Source organism: Anolis sagrei, chromosome 10, assembly GCF_037176765.1.
Source record: "Anolis sagrei isolate rAnoSag1 chromosome 10, rAnoSag1.mat, whole genome shotgun sequence".
In the NCBI taxonomy this organism is placed as follows: domain Eukaryota; kingdom Metazoa; phylum Chordata; class Lepidosauria; order Squamata; family Dactyloidae; genus Anolis; species Anolis sagrei.
The window spans coordinates 11,618,251-11,636,245 of record NC_090030.1 but is presented as its reverse complement, the minus strand read 5'-3'; the positions used below and the strand labels follow the sequence as shown (position 1 = coordinate 11,636,245).

Sequence of the window (17,995 nt, the reverse complement as noted above, 5' to 3'; positions counted from 1 at the left end):
ATTGCAGAGTTTTCAGAAATGTACACCCAAAGCCCCAGGAAGGAAAGAGGTTGTGTTTACCTCCTTGAAAGCCCAAATACTATCATCTGAAGAAGAACAACAGTATAACACATCGCTCTCTCTTTTGTTATTTTCTTTTTCCAATGACTTACAGATGATGCGTACTCAATTTACTAGCACAACTAAATGCATTCCTGTGCCCATGATGTGTGTGATTTGGGTTAGCTAGGTGCAGAATTCTTCGGTTCTTGGGTAATTCTTTTCCTTTGTGTTTATTTGACATTCCCCACCACCCAAGAATATACATAGCCTAGCCCATAACTTCAACTTTGAGGGAACACCTTAAACAATCGTGTGGAAATAGGAAGCATGTGGCATTCTTTTTTATCTCCTCCTCCTTCTCTCCTTTCGCTCCTGGCTTGATCGGTGTTTGCTTTTCACAGCTGCACCCAGCATCTGGTTTTCATCTCATCTCCTCACTGTATCCACCCACCCAGATATAGAACAAATATGAGTCTCTGGGTATGTCATCTTTCTTCAACCCTCTGGTTTCGTAACTGTCCTTTGGGGCTGGGGAACATGATGTCCAAATGACCTCTTCTCTCTGGTGCCTACCTATTGAGGAGTCAGAGTCAGGCTTAGTCATGTCTGGAGCAGAAACTGTTGAAACCAATGGGATTTAAGGTAATTGTTGCCGTCAATAATTGTACATCATCTTCTAAAGTAAAGGTAAAGGTTTCCCCTTGACATTCAATCTAGTCGTGTCCGATTCTGGGGGTGGTGTTCATCTCCATTTCTAAGCCGAAGAGCCAGCGTTGTCCATAGACACCTCCAAGGTAATGGACAGCATGACTGTATGGAGCACCGTTACTTACCTGCCTGAGTGGTGCCTATTCATCTACTCACATTTTCATGTTTTCGAACTGCTAGGTTGGCAGGAACTGGAGCTAACATTGGGAGCTCACGCCACTCCCTGGATTCAAACCTACAACCTTTTGGTCAGCAAGTTCAGCAGCTTAGCACTTTAACTCGTCACCAGAAAGTATACTTGTGGCGTAAAGGGGGATTCTGGGAATTGCAATCCAAAGAAATGTAGCTTCCTCTGGTTGGATTCAGCGGTACCGATTGATCTACTAACATGTACTAGCATATTTGATCTACTAACATGTGCAATGCTCTCTACGTGGGCTTGCCTCTAAAGACTGCCCGGAAGCTGCAGCTAGTCCAACGCTCGGCAGCCAGACTACTAACGGGTGCTGGGTACAGGGAGCACACCACTCCGCTGTTACACCAGCTCCACTGGCTGCCAATTAGTTTCCGAGCACAATTCAAAGTGCTGGTGTTAACCTTTAAAGCCCTAAACGACTCCGGCCCTCTTTACCTCTCCGAACGTATTCTCCCCTACGAACCATCAAGATTATTAAGATCGTCTGGAGAGGCCCTGCTCTCGGTCCCACCGACCTCACAAGCGCGTCTGGTGGGGACGAGGGACAGGGCCTTCTCGGTGGTGGCCCCGCGACTGGAACTCTCTCCCACTGGAGATCAGAACCGCCCCTTCTATCCTGACATTTAGGAAACAGGTGAAGACGTGGTTATGGAGACAGGCATTCGACGAGTGAGATAAACCCTAAGATATGGATGGAAGGTGATGTATAATTGATTTTAGTACGACGACTGACCATTGTAGTTTTGAATATATTTGCTGTTTTAATGTGTTAGTGTAATATGAATTATGTTGTTTTACTGATTGTATGTGTTTTTATGTTTGGAAACCGGTCTGAGTCCCTCAAAAAAGGTGAGAAGGTCGGTATATAAAACTTTTAAATAAATATATATATAAATAAATAAATTCCAATGTGCCTTCTGTGATTGAACGTAAGGTACTCCCTGAACAAAAACTTTGCACTAAATGATCTCAGTAGCACTTTATTTATGGTTCATGCAATTAAACCGCCATCCCAATGTTTGACATTGTCCTATCTCCCAGTGTTTAAAATTTTTATAATTTTATCCTGAACTTGGCCCTGCCCAGTGAAACTTTTTGTGTTTTAATGTCTGATTTTATATTGTGTTGCTATTATATTGTTTTGCATTTATGTATTTAATTTTTTGGTTTTATTATGTTCTCATGTTATATTGTTTGTGTAATGTACTGATGGGCGTGGCCTCATGTAAGCTGCACCGGGTCCCCTCGGGGGAGATGGAGTGGGGTATAAATAAAGTTTTATTATTTATTATATTATTATTAACCCAGAACCAGAAAGTATACTTGTGGCATAAAGGGGGATTCTGGGAATTGCAATCCAAAGAAATGGACCATCCTCTGGTTGGATTCAGCGGTGCCTATTGATCTACTCACATGTGCATGTTTTCGAACTGCTAGATTGGCAGAAGCTGAGACTAATGGCGGGAGCTCACCCCACTCCATGGATTCAAACCACCAAACTTTCGGTTAGCAAGTTCCACAGCTCAGTGGTTTAACCCACTGCACCACAGCAATCCTGCATCCAACCCTGTCCTCTTCGTTCTCCTGTCTCTCCTGCTTCTGTGTTCATTTATCCCATCTGTTAATATGCAAAGATCATTCATTGGCAGGGCCGTAGCCAGAAAAAAATTTCGGGGAGCGTTGACAATTTGGGGGGGGGGTTGAAAATTGGGGTGGGGGTTGAAAATTTTGGGGACAGTTGAAAATTTGGGTTGGGGGGTGGGGTTGAAGCCTTCCTCCTAGCTCACGCTGAAGCAAAGAGCACAGCAGGGGGCAGAGCAACCTTCCATAGCCCGCAGCTCCACCCCTGTCAACCACCTCCACCAAGTCTGGCCTCCTTAATGAGAGCATTCAACACACACACACCCAACTTGGTTGCTTCACTACATCAGCTATTGGTGCAAGTAATGACAGTGTGAATAAATTGTCAATATTTGCTTGAGATAGTGCTTACAGTTCTGGAGGGACTCTTAATTTTTGGCATCTCATAGACTTAGCATGGGGATTTGGTTAACCAGTTAAAATTCATGAGTAAACCAGGTTTTTTAAAAAAAATCTGAAACATTTCAGGGGGGGGGGTTGAACCCCTAAAACCACCCCCTCGCTACAGGCCTGTTGATTGGTGTAGCAAAGAACACACAGCAGTTCTCCACATGCTCCCAGAAAGCAGAGGAGGAGCTAGGATCAGCTCCGGCTTGCTTTCGTGTCGAGCAGGTTTTCGTACTGGGGGGGCCCTTCCTGTTATGTGCTCTCAAAGATACCAAAGGAAAACAGATCCCCATACAAGTCTAAAAATCACAGTTCAACTTTGATATTGGTATTCAGCCATGAGACCACAAGAGGGAGACATTTTCCTTTAAAAAAGAAATGGGAAAGAATGTGTCTATTCTAAAAATCATTTCCAGTTACTTTAATACTCTTACATTACAAAATTGCTGTTACCGAACAATAGGCAGGCGATGTTCTTTTGTTGTCAGCATTAACAATTTCAGCTGTTCTGGTACTGGATCTCCCTGGAATGTGTCCCAGGTGCCTGAAAGATCTTCATGGAGACAAAAAATTAGATTGATCTCTATTAGACCATTTGCTGGGTGTCGCAGCCCAAAATCTCTATCCGGAGCGCAATGTGCTTATTCCAGCGGCGGGGATGTATCCTCAAATACTGCGCAAAAATAGGGGAATCCAAGAAATTTACCACAGGGCTGAGATGATCTTGATTTCCCTGGAAAATCTGAAAGATAAGGAATAATCATTGATATTTCTCAAGGACATTAAAACTTCCAGGGATAGACTTAAATTGGAAAGTTACTTCACAAAAGTCAATTCATTGCAGTTATTGTTCCAAGCTATTGAAAACCTGTGTTGTCGAAGGCCAGAAACACTGGGTTGTTATGAGTTTTCTGGGCAGTATGGCGATGTTCCAGAAGCATCTATTGCAGGCATCCTCATAGGTTGTGAGGTATGTTGGAAAGTAGGCAACTGGTGTATGTATGTATGTGTATATATATATATATATATATATATCTCTTCAGGAACATAATCAACAGGGTGCCTCATTTTCTTTTTCTGGATACTCATAATCACATGGTTGAAAACTGTGGAAAGAAAAAGTTGGTCTAGATATCATCCGGATATAGAAACCCCACTTGCTTAGTTTCCAACAGACCTCACAACCTTTGCAGATGCCTGCCATATATGTGGGCAAAACGTCAGGAGAGACTGCTTCTGAAACATGGACATACAACCCAGAAAAGTCACAGCAACCCTATTGAAAAGCTGGTTGTAATTACTAAACACTGCTCTTCTGAAATTATTCAGATTCAGTCAACCTCAAAAAACACCACCAGAAGGCTATGAGCTGCTTATCTTTTGGCACAAAACACACTGAAGAAGGGGTTGAAAGTAATGGCACTTAGGGGAGGGGGCTGGAACCACTACCACCATTAAAGTGAACTAAAAAAGTGTTGCACTCCAGATCCAGAAGAAGCTCTCTGACTTAAAACACACAAAGAGTGAAGAATCAAATCTTCTTTTATTGAAGCTTGGTAAATAGCCAGAAGAAATAAATGCTTGTAAAAAAATCAGAAGGTTCCAAATAGTATTAGTCCATGAACAGTAGTAACCCAAAGCAATGTCCACAAGAAATACAGGCAATCCAAGACAGCATTAATCCAGACAGGACTCAAGCAGAATGCGAAGACAATCCAAAAGGCTAAAAAAAAAACTCCAAAGAAACAAGATCCCTTGAACAAAACTTCCATGGTACAACAACTTCGTTTCCAAATGATGCCTGATTTGACAGGTTTTCCCTTGAAGCAAACTTTATATCCCAAAACTCAGAAATTGGTTTCGTTTCCCTCCACATTTTCCCTTTATCAGACGCAGCCTTTCAGAGCAACATAAATACTGAGATTGTTGCTGATCCTAGCTAATCTCCAGCTGCCCATTCTTCAGCTCCCTATCTGGCTGCTCATTAAAATTCCCAGGTGTCAGATTGTTTTCCAAACCCAAATCTTGAGAGCTCACAGAGAGAGGGATTGAATTATCATTGCTAGGTCCAGGGATATTCTCATGAGAAACTGCCCTTTGCACTGAGGGCTCTTTGCCATTGTCTGCCTGAAAATCATTGACCAAACCATCTATATCTTGTACCTCAGCCTCGGCACCATCACTTCCCTCATCATTTCCCATATCAGGATCCTGAAACACAAACACAGGCTGATTCCCAACAAAAAGGTTCACACAGTAAAGGAACTACTGTAAGAAAGCATTACTTTTCTTGGAGTTCTATTTGGTATCTCAAAAGGTAATCCCTGTTCATCAATGCCACCACAGTCTGCTAAATCACTACCTTCTCTTTTCCATCTTGCAAAACGGGACTCCAACGTGTGCCATCCTGACTGCTTGAGAGAGAAAATTCCTGCACAAACATTTTGGTGAAGACAGCCTTTGCACCTTGGGTCACCAGCCCTGTCAACCGCATGGTCTTCAGAAAGTTCACCTGGAGCCATTCAGACATGCCATCCACCTGTGGAAGAGACAGAGATGCCTTCAGCGTAAGCAGCCTTGGGCTCAATTGAACTCTTCTGTTTTGGAGCAATAAAAAAATAAGGATCTCAAAGAGAAAATAAAACCACAACTATCCTCCTTCAAAGCTTCAATGAAAGGCTTTCTTCCAGCATTGCAGATAAAGCTTGATGTTGCATGATTTGAGATATAGGGAAAAAAGTATTTCCTTAATGAGTTAAACTATTGTATATAATTGAGTAAAAGCCTAGTTTTTCGGCCCTTTTTTAGGCTGAAAAAGTTGCCCTCAGCTTATACCTGAGTCAAGGTTGAGTGAGTGTTTGTTTCCTGTTTTTTGAAAGCTAAGGTTATTTAAGAAAGCGGCTGAACTCAAGCGGCAGTTGGGGTCCCACAGAAGTTGCAGAAGCAAGAAGCCAACTTTGCTCCCTTACTTCAGGTAAGCCTTGCCTTGTCTTAGATTAATAATAATAATAATAATAATAATAATAATAATAATAATAATAATCTTTATTTATACACCACCACCATCTCCCCAATGGGGACTCGGGGCAGCTAACATGAGGCCAAGCTCTTCTAAAAATATAACACAACACAGTAAAATACAAAATAGCAAACAAAATATATCCAGAAAAAGAAATAAATAAATTGCAATAACAAAATGAAATAATAAAACATTTATTTATTTCTTTATTTATTTCAGTTTCTTCTACCCCGCCCTTCTCACCCCGAAGGGGACTTAGGGTGGCTTACAAAGGCACAATTCGATGCCAGCATCACATAACAGTAGTAAAACAAAATAACATCAATTAAACAGTTGAACAGTTAAACAACAATTCCTGCATTACAACCCTAAAACCAATTAAACCAATAAAACTATACAAACCTAATTACTCCTCATAGACGGTCAGAGTTCGCTATCTCATATTCCAGTTTCCAATTCCACATTGTCAGTCCTGTCAGTCCTAGTCGTTTGATTGTCCTTATCTAGTTGTCAGATTGCCCAAAGGCCTGGTCCCACAACCACATCTTTACTTTCCTCCTGAAGGAGAGGAGGGATGTTGATGCCCTAATTTCTCCCGAGTTCCACAGGTGAGGGGCCACCACCGAGAAGGCCCTGCTCTTCGTCCCCACCAACCTCACTTGTGATAGCGGTGGGGTCGAGAGCAGGGCCTCCCCAGATAATTTCAGACTCCGGGGTGGGGCGTAGAGGGAGATACGTTCGGACAAATACACTGTCAGGAAAGGGGTATGGAAGGAAAATGACTTTTATTGAGAACGGTTTAAAAGAAGTATATGGGAAATTACCTCCACAAGAAGAAATGGTATTTTGGAAAGAGAATGTAAACTGAAGTGGCTCGGAAGGGGAGGAGCACAAAGGTGAACAAAAAAAAGTATACAAGATATATATACACTTATAGTTGATGTAATGAATTGAATATGGAATATAAGAGTATTGATGTATTGATGTATTTGAAGAAAACCAATAAAACTATATTTTTTAAAAATGGGGGAAAAGTGCATCATAGGGGGAACACTATAGGTGGGGCAACACAACTGGTCTGAAAGGTCACTCTTCAATGGCACATCGAAAAAGCCAGGTTTTCAAAATTTTCTTGAAGTCTGCTAAGAGCCTAATCTCACCAGGTAGTGAGTTCCAAAGACAGGGAGCCACAGTGGAGAAGGCTCTCTCCCTTGTTCCTACTAATCTTGCCTGTGACAGTGGGAGAGGTGAGAGGAGAGCTTCCCCGGAGGATCTGACAGGTCGTGAAGGTTGGTGGCAGGAGATGTGGTCACGAAGGTAGGCGGGTCCCTAGATTGCACTAGAAAGCTGAGTGTGTGCTTGACTCCTGTAGTTGAAGGCTAGCTGCTCTGAAGGATTCTATGATTCACCAACTTGGACAGATTTTAAATGGGATTAGCCATAGTGTTGGATGCTCAAAGAATGTCAGTGGTTACTGGTCATGATAATTAGCCATTATTTCCAGTTCTGGGGGCCTTTCATTCTGTGTATCAGCTTCTAAGGAACATAATCAACAGGGTGCCTCGTATTCTTTTTCCGGGCACCCATAATCACTGTGGGAACAAAACGTTGGACTAGATATGGTTGGCACATCCAGACCAGTCAAAAGTCCCAGATTTTGTTCCTGTTCTTTCCGGTTTTATATTGGGATAAAATAAACTGACCCAGGGAGCTGGTATATATATATATATATAAAGCTGCCTATCCCAGTCTCTTGCCTCCAATCACATTTACCTTTGGTCTCCAAGCATTGGTTCTGCCATCCAAGTTAAGCCTGGCTTGAAAGGGGGACCAAGTGGCAAAGACATTGTCAATGTAGGAAGAGGCAGAGATCTGTTCATCATAGATGGCTTTGTTTTCCATTCCCAGCGGCATGGAGCAACCTAGGAGAGAAATAAAGAGACATATATGATTTTATATCAGGTATGGGCAAACTTCGGCCCTCCAGGTGTTTTGTTCTTCAACTCCCACAAGTCCTAACAGCCTAAAGTCCAAAACACTTGGAGGGGAAATATTTGCCCATGGCTGCTTTATACTCTTTATTACCTCTGTTCCTTCTGATAGAGGCGCTCAATACCTAAAGTGTCTCCCATTCACTAAGCAGACCAGCAAGATGACACATCTCTTGAGTATTCTTTGCCTAAGACAGTACTTTAACATTCATAGGGTCACCATGAGTTAGAGTTTGCCAAGGTCTATAAGCCTTCTCTGGGTGCATCTACACTGTGAAATGAATGCAGCTGGACCTTACTTTAAATACCATAGCTTCATACTATTGCAGTCCTGGGTGTATTATTTATTTATTTACTTGCTTACTTACTTACTTACTATATTTATATACCGCCCCTCTCAGCCCGCAGGCGACTCAGGGCGGTTAACAAAGGCAACAATTTAATGCCAACAACAGCATAAAGCATTTGAAAACATTAACATCTATATAAATAAAAATGTAATGTTCGTTTGTGGGATTAACATAATTCAAAAACCACTGGATGAATTGACACCAAATTTGGACACAATACACATATCAGACCAATGAGTGACCATATAACACAAAAACCACATATATACACACAAACACACATATACACAAATATACACACATATATACACACACAAAACACATATACACAGACTGGGCCACAGCAACACGTGGCAGGGGATGGCTAGTCACTCATAAAAACATTGTGGCTGAAATAGATGCAGTCTGCCATGGACATACTGTTCAGGTCACAACCGATGAGCTCCATGCGCAATGTGTTGCGGATGTTGAAGTAGTTCGGGCGAAGGCGAATATAGCGGGCGACAATCGGAGGGTCAAAGACATTGTTTTTCACACCAGTCGCACCCACGTTTCCAAAGAATAGCTGAAGGTGAGAATAAAGAAATAGCTGCTTTGGAAGTTGCGATCACAAGGAAAGCAGAACGTGCAAGGGATTCGCATTCTGTGGTTCTGACTTGACTCCTAACTTCTATTTTGCCCCTCTGCACTCCTTTCAGCTTTGAGATTTACTTCTATATTCAACAGGACTCAAAGCATTAAAATGAGTGCAGATTAAAAACGCACAAAAGCATTTGTATGTATGCATCCATGTGTATTATTTATCTATCTATCTACATAATAAAAGTGAAAATATGTATGTGTATGTGTGGCTGGGGTGTCCAGTTACATAGACAAGCTCCTACCTCCACAAACAGCTATAGCTCCCACTACTCAGGAGACACCAATGGGCCTCCCTCCAATGACATTGCAGGTTATAGCGAGCATCATAAACATGTCCAAGAGCCCTGCCAATGTCCTCCACAAACACCATACCTTCTACCACCCAAGAGAAGGATTTCATACTGGGACAATTTCATCCTAGATTTTATGTGTTTCCTCCATCACAGACATCCCAGTGTTTCTGACTCTCTCCATTAGTTTGGAATTTGCATGACCCCACCAGGCCCGTAACCAGGATTTCGATTCGGGGGGGGGGGGGGGGCTGAGTTTTTTTCAGGGGGGTTTCGGGGGGGGCTGAGTTTTGGGGGGGCTGAGTCTGAGTGAAAGAGGGTCTACCCTAGCAAACCTTTTGTATCGTTACCCCAATACCCCCATGCATATGAGATATATTGAGCATGGTGATCAGATCATGATATGAATAAACATAACAGTTTAAATAATGCACCAGGAAGGCCTTTTCGCGAACCACCATGAGAATTTCGGGGGGGGGGGGGGCTGAAGCCCCTCAAGCCCCCCCCCCCCCCCCCGGCTACATGCCTGGATCCCTCCCACTTCCTCTCCCTTAACCTTTCCTATTCTTTTATATGCCACACAGCAAACAGAGGAATTGATTGGCAACTGAACATACTATAGAGGTTTGGGGAGAATTCATGATTTATAGGAGTTGTAGGTACTGGGATGTATAGTTCACTTGCAATGTAAGAGCACACTGAACTCAACCAACAATGGACCTAGAACTAACTTGGCACACAGAACTTCCATGACCATCAAAAAATACTGGAGGTCTTTTGAAGGATTTATAGGAGTTGTAGGTCCTGGGATGTATAGTTCACCTGCAATCTAAGAACACACCGAACTCCACCAACAATGGACCTGGAACTAACTTGGCACATAGAGCCCCCATGACCAACAAAAATTACTGGCAGTCTTTGGAGGGATTTATAGGAGTTGTAGTTCACCTACAACGAGAGCACACTATGAACCCAAACAATGATGGATCTGAAGCAAACTTGACATACATGCCTGATGTAACCAAATTTGAATACTGTTGGGTTTTGAGAGGAATTGGCCTGGACATTTTGGAGTTGTAGGTACAGGGATTTATAGTTCACTTGCAATCAATGAGTACTCTGAACTCCACCAAAGATGGACCTGGACAAACTTGGCACACAGAACCCCATGACTAACTCAACCTACTGGTGGGGTTTGAGGGGACTGACTCACCATAGTGGGAGTTGTAGTTTACCCTACAACCAGAGAGCTCATTGAACCCCACTGATGATGCATCAGAGCAAACTTGCCCAACATAACAAAGTACTGATAGAGTTTCTCGGGGTTAACCTGGCATGATGTGAGTTGTAGTTCACCCACAACCTTGGTTTGTGCTCCTTTAAATAACCTTTCCTCCTTCATTTTGCTTGTTCTACAGCAAGTTTGGTGGGGATGGGCGGGGGGGGGGGGGGGGGGGACGGACTTTAACATGATTTTGAAAATGCAAAGGACTCAATTTCTTGAATTTGTACATTTTCCTTTTCGTGGTGTCCCCTTTTCCATCCTTCCCTTTAGTTAGAGAAGTGCAACCCGAAGCCAAAGCACTCACCTTCTCAGAGCTGGTGGCATTGCCTTTATAAACCTTCCACCTCTCGCCATCCAGGCTGTAGAAGATGCCAAACTGGGAAATGTAGAGCTTAGAGAACTTTTGACGTGCTCCTTGAGTCTGTATTCCATGGATGATCTTTGGATATAGCAGATCCACCTGGGCAAGAAGGGAAAAGGCACTTTTTTCGGGAGTGTTTTAAATGCACATCATCAGAGATGATGATATTTACGAAGGTAAAACACTAGCCTGTTTTACTCAGGCCCCTTCTACTCTGCCATATAAAATCCAGATTATCTGCTTTGAACTGGATTATATGGCAGTGTAGACACATATCATAATGTGTATTATCTGATATAATAATAATAATAATAATAATAATAATAATAATAATCTTTATTTATACCCCACCACCATCTCCCCAATGGGGACTCAGAGAGGCTTACATGGGGCCAAGCCCAGACAACATATTACAGCGGAACAAAACCAAGAACATAAACAACAAACAACAACATCAAAATTACATAGAAAAAAAAACATTCCAATAAACACAGTCACGATAATAGTGGGCGGGCCACATGTACAGGATAAAACAATTAAAAGACTCTAATGAGATAAAAACAGGAGCAGGTTATTTGCAGGCAGCTCATGAAAACAAACAGAGTTGTGAAACTAAACTTCCCATTTGGAGGGCATGTACTCCAGTGGCAAAATCGTTGAGGGCAGCAATAGTATCATGTTGTACACCTACTCGCCAAAGGCGCAGTGGAAGAGCCAGGTTTTAAGGTTCTTTTTTAATGTTTCTAGTGAAGGGGCTTTCCTGATCTGGATCATATGGCAGTGTAGAGGGGATGTAAGAAGGAACTGGGCTTGCTATTTTCATTGCTTACAGAATCATAGAACCCTAAAGTTGGAAGAGACCTCGTGGGCCATCTATACCAACCCCCTGCCAAGAAGCAGGAAAATGGAATTCAAAGCACCCCCGACAGATGGGCATCCAGCCTCTGTTTGAAAGTCTCCAAAGAAGCAGCCTCCACCACAGTCCAGGGCAGAGAGTTCCACTGCTGAACAGTTCTCACAGTCAGGAAGTTCTTCTTCATGTTCAGGTGGAATCTCCTTTCCTGTAGTTTGAAGGCATTGCTCCGTGTCCTAGTGTCCAGAGCAGCAGAAAACAAGCTTGTTCCTTCCTCCCGATGACTTCCCCTCACATATTGATACAACAAGAGAAATGACTTGTTGGTTCTGAATCCTTTCCTTGCCTAACCAAACTCCTTAGCTTTAGAACTGAAGAACCTACCTGAATCCAAGCTTTCTCCTGGTCCGTACTCCAGGCATTGATTGATCCCGATTTGTGTAGCCTGGATAAACTTGGAACCCATTCACCTTCGCAAAAAGGGGGGAAGAAGGACATTAAAACATTGGGATTGTATACGGAAGTGCACAACATACTATTCTGCTGCTTCATGGTGGTGTGGAAACCACAATGGGCACTCATGTGCAATGCATTCAGAGTCCAACTTTGGTATTTTCTAGGGGTACATTTACACTGTAGAATTTTTTTTTTGTAATATATTTTATTAGGTTTTTATAAACTACAACTACTACAACGAAAGAGGGGGAATAATATAAAGAAGATAGAACAGTTGGAAAGATAAAGAACAAAAAAAAAAGAAGCACAAAACAAAAAAAAAAACAAAAAAAAAGAGAACAAAAATTGGACCTCCTTCCGGTTCTGCTCCTGTTCATCTTTTCCAATATCTTCATACTACTAATATTCTTTCCAACTTCTATGGTAACTTATTTTTGGTCCAAGTTTCTGATATATTCTTCAATTATTGTCCAGTCTGTTTGTTTTATTGGGTTGCCTGTATTCTTTCTTAATAAAAAAGTTAAGTTATCTTATCCATGTCCTTAATTTCATTTATCTTCTTTACCCACTTGAATTTGTCTGGTATTTCTGTTTGTTTCCAGAGTTGTGCAAACACAATTCTGGCGGCTGTCGTCAGGTAGACAAATAAAATATCTTCATTTAAGTCTAAGTTTATATCTCCATCTGTAATTCCCAACATGTAATATTCCGCTTTCCTAGGAAATTTTTTCTTAAATAGTTTCTGCATTTCATCATGTATTTCTTTCCAATATTGTTGAGATTTTTCACAGCTCCACCAAAGGTGGAAAAAGCTTCCATCGTGTTCTTTACATTTCCAGCACGTCTTAGATACATTTTTGTACATCTGATTTAATTTGATTGGTGTCATGTACCATCTGTGGAACATTTTCAACCAATTCTCTTTTAAGTCTGTAGCATAAGTATACTTTAATTTTTTGTTCCACATTTTTTCCCAATCCACCATTGCTATTGGTTTTTTAAAGTTCTCCGCCCACTTTATCATACAGCTTTTTATAAGTTCCGTTTTGGTAGACCAATCTAGCAACTTGTCATATAATTTTGTAATACATTTTGTCTCCGTTGTTAACATTTTATCCCAGAATTCTTCCTTGAGTTGGAAACCCATCTTTTTGTCTTGATTATATTGTTCTTTTATTTGTAAGTAGTTCAGCCACATTATCCTTGGATAAATCTGTTTTATATCTTCGTAGGTTTTTAGCTCTGTTGAGCCTTGTTTCAAAAGTTCTTTGTAAGTGGGCCAGTTTGTCCAGCCCAGCAGTCTTCTCTGCTTTGCTTCCACTGGGGATGTCCAAAGCGGGGTTTTTGAATAAAAATGATTTTTATATCTTTCCCAAATTCTAAGTAGTGAGGATCGGATAAAGTGGTTGCCAAAATTTCTTTCCTGTTTCTCTTTCCCATACCATATATAGGCATGCCAGCCTACCCGAAGATCATGGCCTTCTAATGTGAGGAGTTTTTCGCTCTTCAGTTTCATCCAATCTTTAATCCAAATCAAGGCACATGCTTCGTGGTATAGCTTAAAATTGGGCAACCCAAAACCTCCTCTCTTTTTTTTGTCTGTCAACACTTGATACTTTATTCTTGCCTTTTTCCCTTTCCATATAAATTTCAAAAGATCTGTTGTCCATTCCTTAAATTTCGTGATATTCCTTATTATTGGGATGTTTTGAAATAAGTAGAGCAGTTTTGGTAGGACAGACATCTTTATTAGCGCGATTCTTCCTAGCAATGAGAGATTTAGATATTTCCACTTCTCCAAATCTCCTTTAATTTCACCCCATAATTTCCCGTAGTTATTGGGGAGGAGCTGGGCATTCTTGGCTGTAAGCCAAATACCTAAATATTTAATCTTGTTTACAATTCGTAAGCCTGAGATTCTCGTTAATTCCTCTTGTTTGTCCTTTGTCATATTCTTTGTTAAAATGACGGTTTTATTTTTATTTAATTTGAATCCGGCTAACTTACCGAACTCCTCAATTGTTTCTAACCAGTTTTTGACATTCTCCCGTGGGTTTTCTATTATCCCAATTATGTCGTCTGCATAGGCTCTAGCTTTAAATTCTTGTTTCCCAATTTTTGCCCCCTTGATCGTTTCTTCTTCTTTTATCTTTTTCATCAAGATTTCTAATGACATTATAAAGATCAGGGGGGATATAGGACATCCTTGTCTAGAGCCTTTTCCTATTTTAAATTCCGCCGATGTTTGACCATTTACTTGTATTCTGGCACTTTGATTCTTATAAATTTCTTCTATAGCAGTGATGAATTGGTAACCCATGTCCATTTCTTTCATTAAAATTTTTAAAAAGTCCCAGTTCAAATTGTCGAATGCTTTCTCCGCGTCGATCGCAAGGAAGGCAACTTCTTTTTGGGGGTTTGCTTCAAAATATTCAATCATATCTATCATTATTCTCATGTTGTCTTTTATATTTCTTTTTGGTAGAAATCCCACCTGTTCTTCCCCAATCCAATTACTCAAAAAAAATTTCAGTCTTTGTGCCAGGATACTGTAGAATTAATGCAGTTTGGCACCACTTTAATTGCTGTAGCTCAATGCTATGGAATCATGGGCAGGCCTTTAAAGAATCTTCCTGTATAAAGAGGGTGCAAGATGTTTGTAATTTGTGATAATTATGTGCAATGAATCAACCCACATTTGAGTTCTTACCATGGTGACTTGAAGCTGTAATCTGAGAGTCGGCGATGTACCCAGAAGCCAGGCCCAAAGGCGTTTGACACCCTAAAAGCAAATATTAAGAGAAACTATAAGCCAGTGTTTCTCAACCGTCCTAATGCCACGACCCCTTAATACAGTTCCTTATGTTGTGGTGATCCCCAACCATAACATTATTTTTGTTATTACTTCATAACTGTACTTTTGCTACTGTTATGAATCGTAATGTAAATATCTGATATGCAGGATGTATTTTCATTCACTGGGCCAAATTTGACACAAATATCCCATACACGCAGATTTGAATACTGGTGGGGTTGGGGGGGATTGATTTTGTCATTTGGGAGTTGTAGTTACTGTGATTTATAGTTCACCAACACTTACAATCAAAGAGCATTCTGAACTCCACCTACAATGGAATTAAACCAAATTTGGTGCACAGAACTCTCATGGCTAACAGAAAATACTGGAAGAGTTTGGTGGGCATTGACCTTGAGTTTGGGAGTTGTAGTTCACCTACATCCAGAGAGCACTGTGGACTCAAACAATGATACATCTGGACCAAACTTGGCACAAATACTCAATATGCTCAAATGTGAACACTGGTGGAGTTTGGGAAAAACAGACCTTGACATTTGGGAGCTGTAGTTGTTGGGATTTATAGTTCACCTGCAATTAAAGAGCATTCTGAACCCCACCAACAATAGAATTGAGCCAAACTTCCCAATTTTCTGATGATCTTTGGAGACCTCTCTGACAACCCCTCGCGACCCTCCCAGGGGTCCTTGACCGCCAGGTTGAGAAACGCTGCTATAAGCTTTTTTATTTTAAAAATCTGAGAGCTATATAGACTTTAACATATGTATTCTGAATACATAGATTCAACCTCAATGTTTGGAATTCCTGATGTGATATAGATTTAGAGATGAAAAATAATTTCACTGGTTTCAGAATTTGTTTTCAAAATTACCTATTCTACATCTCCCAAGAGAAAATCAGCATCTTGCTTTTGCATATCCTCTAATCAAAGCGTACTTGGAAAGAAACGTATATGCTAAGTACCAAGACTGCATCCAGCTCGCGGAGCCTTCATACACAAACCCACTCTTAATTACGCTCACATTTCTTCATGCTATCTGTATAATTTGTAGGGTGGCTATTTTGTTTTGTTGCTGTTAAGAGGCAAATCACCAAGATATAGAAATCCTTGCCAATCTATTGATAATTACCAGAGTTTTTGTACTAGATCCAGATATTCCTTTTAAACCTGAACTGGGACAATTCCATCCTCAGTTTTCTGTGTTTCCTCCACCACATGCATCACAGTGTTTCTTACTCTCTCTGAACTCTTTCCTTTAGAACAGTGATTCTAAAACTGGGTCTCCAGATGTTTTGGCTGTCAACTCCCAGAAACCCTCACAGTTAGTAAACTGGTTGGGATTTCTGGGAGTTGTAGGCCAAAACACCTGGGGACACCAGCCTAAGAACCAATGCTTTAGAAGCAGCATGGAGGTCAGCTGGTCAGCTGCTACCACGGGGCTATGGATTTTGAAGAGACATAAATACAGTGCTAAAGGAAGAAAGTATTGTAGATCGGCCAGTGGCTGATGGTTTAACTGATGGATTGTGAACTTTCCTGTGCCACAAAGAGATGGGCTCTCAAGTCTAGGAAATGATGGTTCTTTCTGTGAGAAAACCGGCTAAGAAAGTGCAGGGCCTCAGGGCATTCAGGGGAGGCAGAAGTAGTAACATCAGATAAGGAATTGAGTGAAGAGCTGAGTGATGAAGGTTCCCATGGAAACCCACTTGCAGCTATGGAAATCAACAAAAGTCAGAGCTGAAAATAGATAATGTCATTCAGAGAGATTACGTGGGAAAATTGTGAAGGAAATTCATGGGAAACAGAATGATTTCGTGGGCGTCTATTAAATAACAAGTTGTTTACTTTAAGGTCAGTTCAGGCAACACTGCATTAGAGTCAGAAGCTAAGCCTGAGTTCTTTTGTTCCTGGTTAAGTCAAGTTTTGATTTTGGATTTTATATATCCTGGAAGTTTTTTTATGTTCCTGTTCATGTTGTCCTGTTCAAATTTTATTAGTTATGCCTTCCTGGTTGTGGATGTATTCTGGATCTGTGATTTCTGATTGTACCTGGACTTTGTCACCTTTGGAGCTTTATGAAGCCTTTGGATTATTGTTTCATCATCATCTGTTGCTAATCCTTTTTGGTTTATATGTCTTCCTTTCTTATTCTTGATTTTTATATGCTTTTTATATGTTTCTACAATAAACAGTTTGCTTATATTCCTGGACTCTTGTGTGGTGCGGTGGTAATAGGTGTTTCTGGGCCTGGAGTGCAACAGAAACATGCCAAGAGGAAGAAGGCACCTCAGCCAAATCCTTATCATGGCTACCTTCCATGTGGAAATCTATGTTCTCAGTGTGGGAGACCATGCAGATCCAGAATAGGTGTTCACAGTCATTTACAGATTCACCACCAAGACAATCATACTCAGCCGCAAGTGATCGCCCATGAGAAGAAGCATAAGCTAGTTGCCTTCTATAGGAAGGCACCAAACCTGTTCCATAAAATAAAATAAGGAGGGCCATGTCCAGTTACTCACGCTGGTCATACACTAAGAACAGGGCACTCATTCCAGCCTGCTCATGCTCCCCGACGGCACACTCCACTCGCCAAATCCCAGGATGGGATGGCTGCATTTCCACTGTTTCAAAAGTTCCTGCAAAAGGGAGAAGATAGAGTTCATAGATAGAGTTGCCTGTTTCCTTCTGAACACTGGACTCCAAGGGATGAAGCATTAGAGCCCTCTTTGCTGCCTTTTTTTGACAAGTTAGTGGCCAAGCTTCTGGTGGGAGTTAAGTGTGTCCATTTTGCAACATGAGTCAGTCATACAAAAACTAAAACTAAAAGATTTTTTGAGGTTAACATAGATAAAGAAATGGAAAGGAGAACTGTGTGGGATGTTAGTGAGGCTTACTTCAGGGCTCGCTACAATACCCAGATTGTTCTCATTGATCCTTCATATTCCAAATTCATAT

General features: G+C 41.2%; 1 protein-coding gene across 1 annotated transcript in view; it reads right to left on the bottom strand.

Annotated features, from left to right (window-relative positions):
* Window positions 1–3,379: 3,379 nt before the first annotated feature.
* F8 (coagulation factor VIII) overlaps window positions 3,380–17,995 on the bottom strand; it is a 57,998-nt gene continuing 43,382 nt past the window's right edge. Inside the window, exons 19-26 of the mRNA XM_067471539.1 lie at window positions 17,560–17,676; window positions 14,932–15,003; window positions 12,150–12,235; window positions 10,856–11,011; window positions 8,755–8,899; window positions 7,767–7,915; window positions 5,337–5,513; window positions 3,380–3,716 (exon numbers count right to left, since the gene is read on the bottom strand). Coding sequence (XP_067327640.1) covers window positions 3,561–3,716; window positions 5,337–5,513; window positions 7,767–7,915; window positions 8,755–8,899; window positions 10,856–11,011; window positions 12,150–12,235; window positions 14,932–15,003; window positions 17,560–17,676 — 1,058 coding nt within the window. The 3' untranslated portion in view covers window positions 3,380–3,560. The remainder of the gene's footprint in view (window positions 3,717–5,336; window positions 5,514–7,766; window positions 7,916–8,754; window positions 8,900–10,855; window positions 11,012–12,149; window positions 12,236–14,931; window positions 15,004–17,559; window positions 17,677–17,995) is intronic.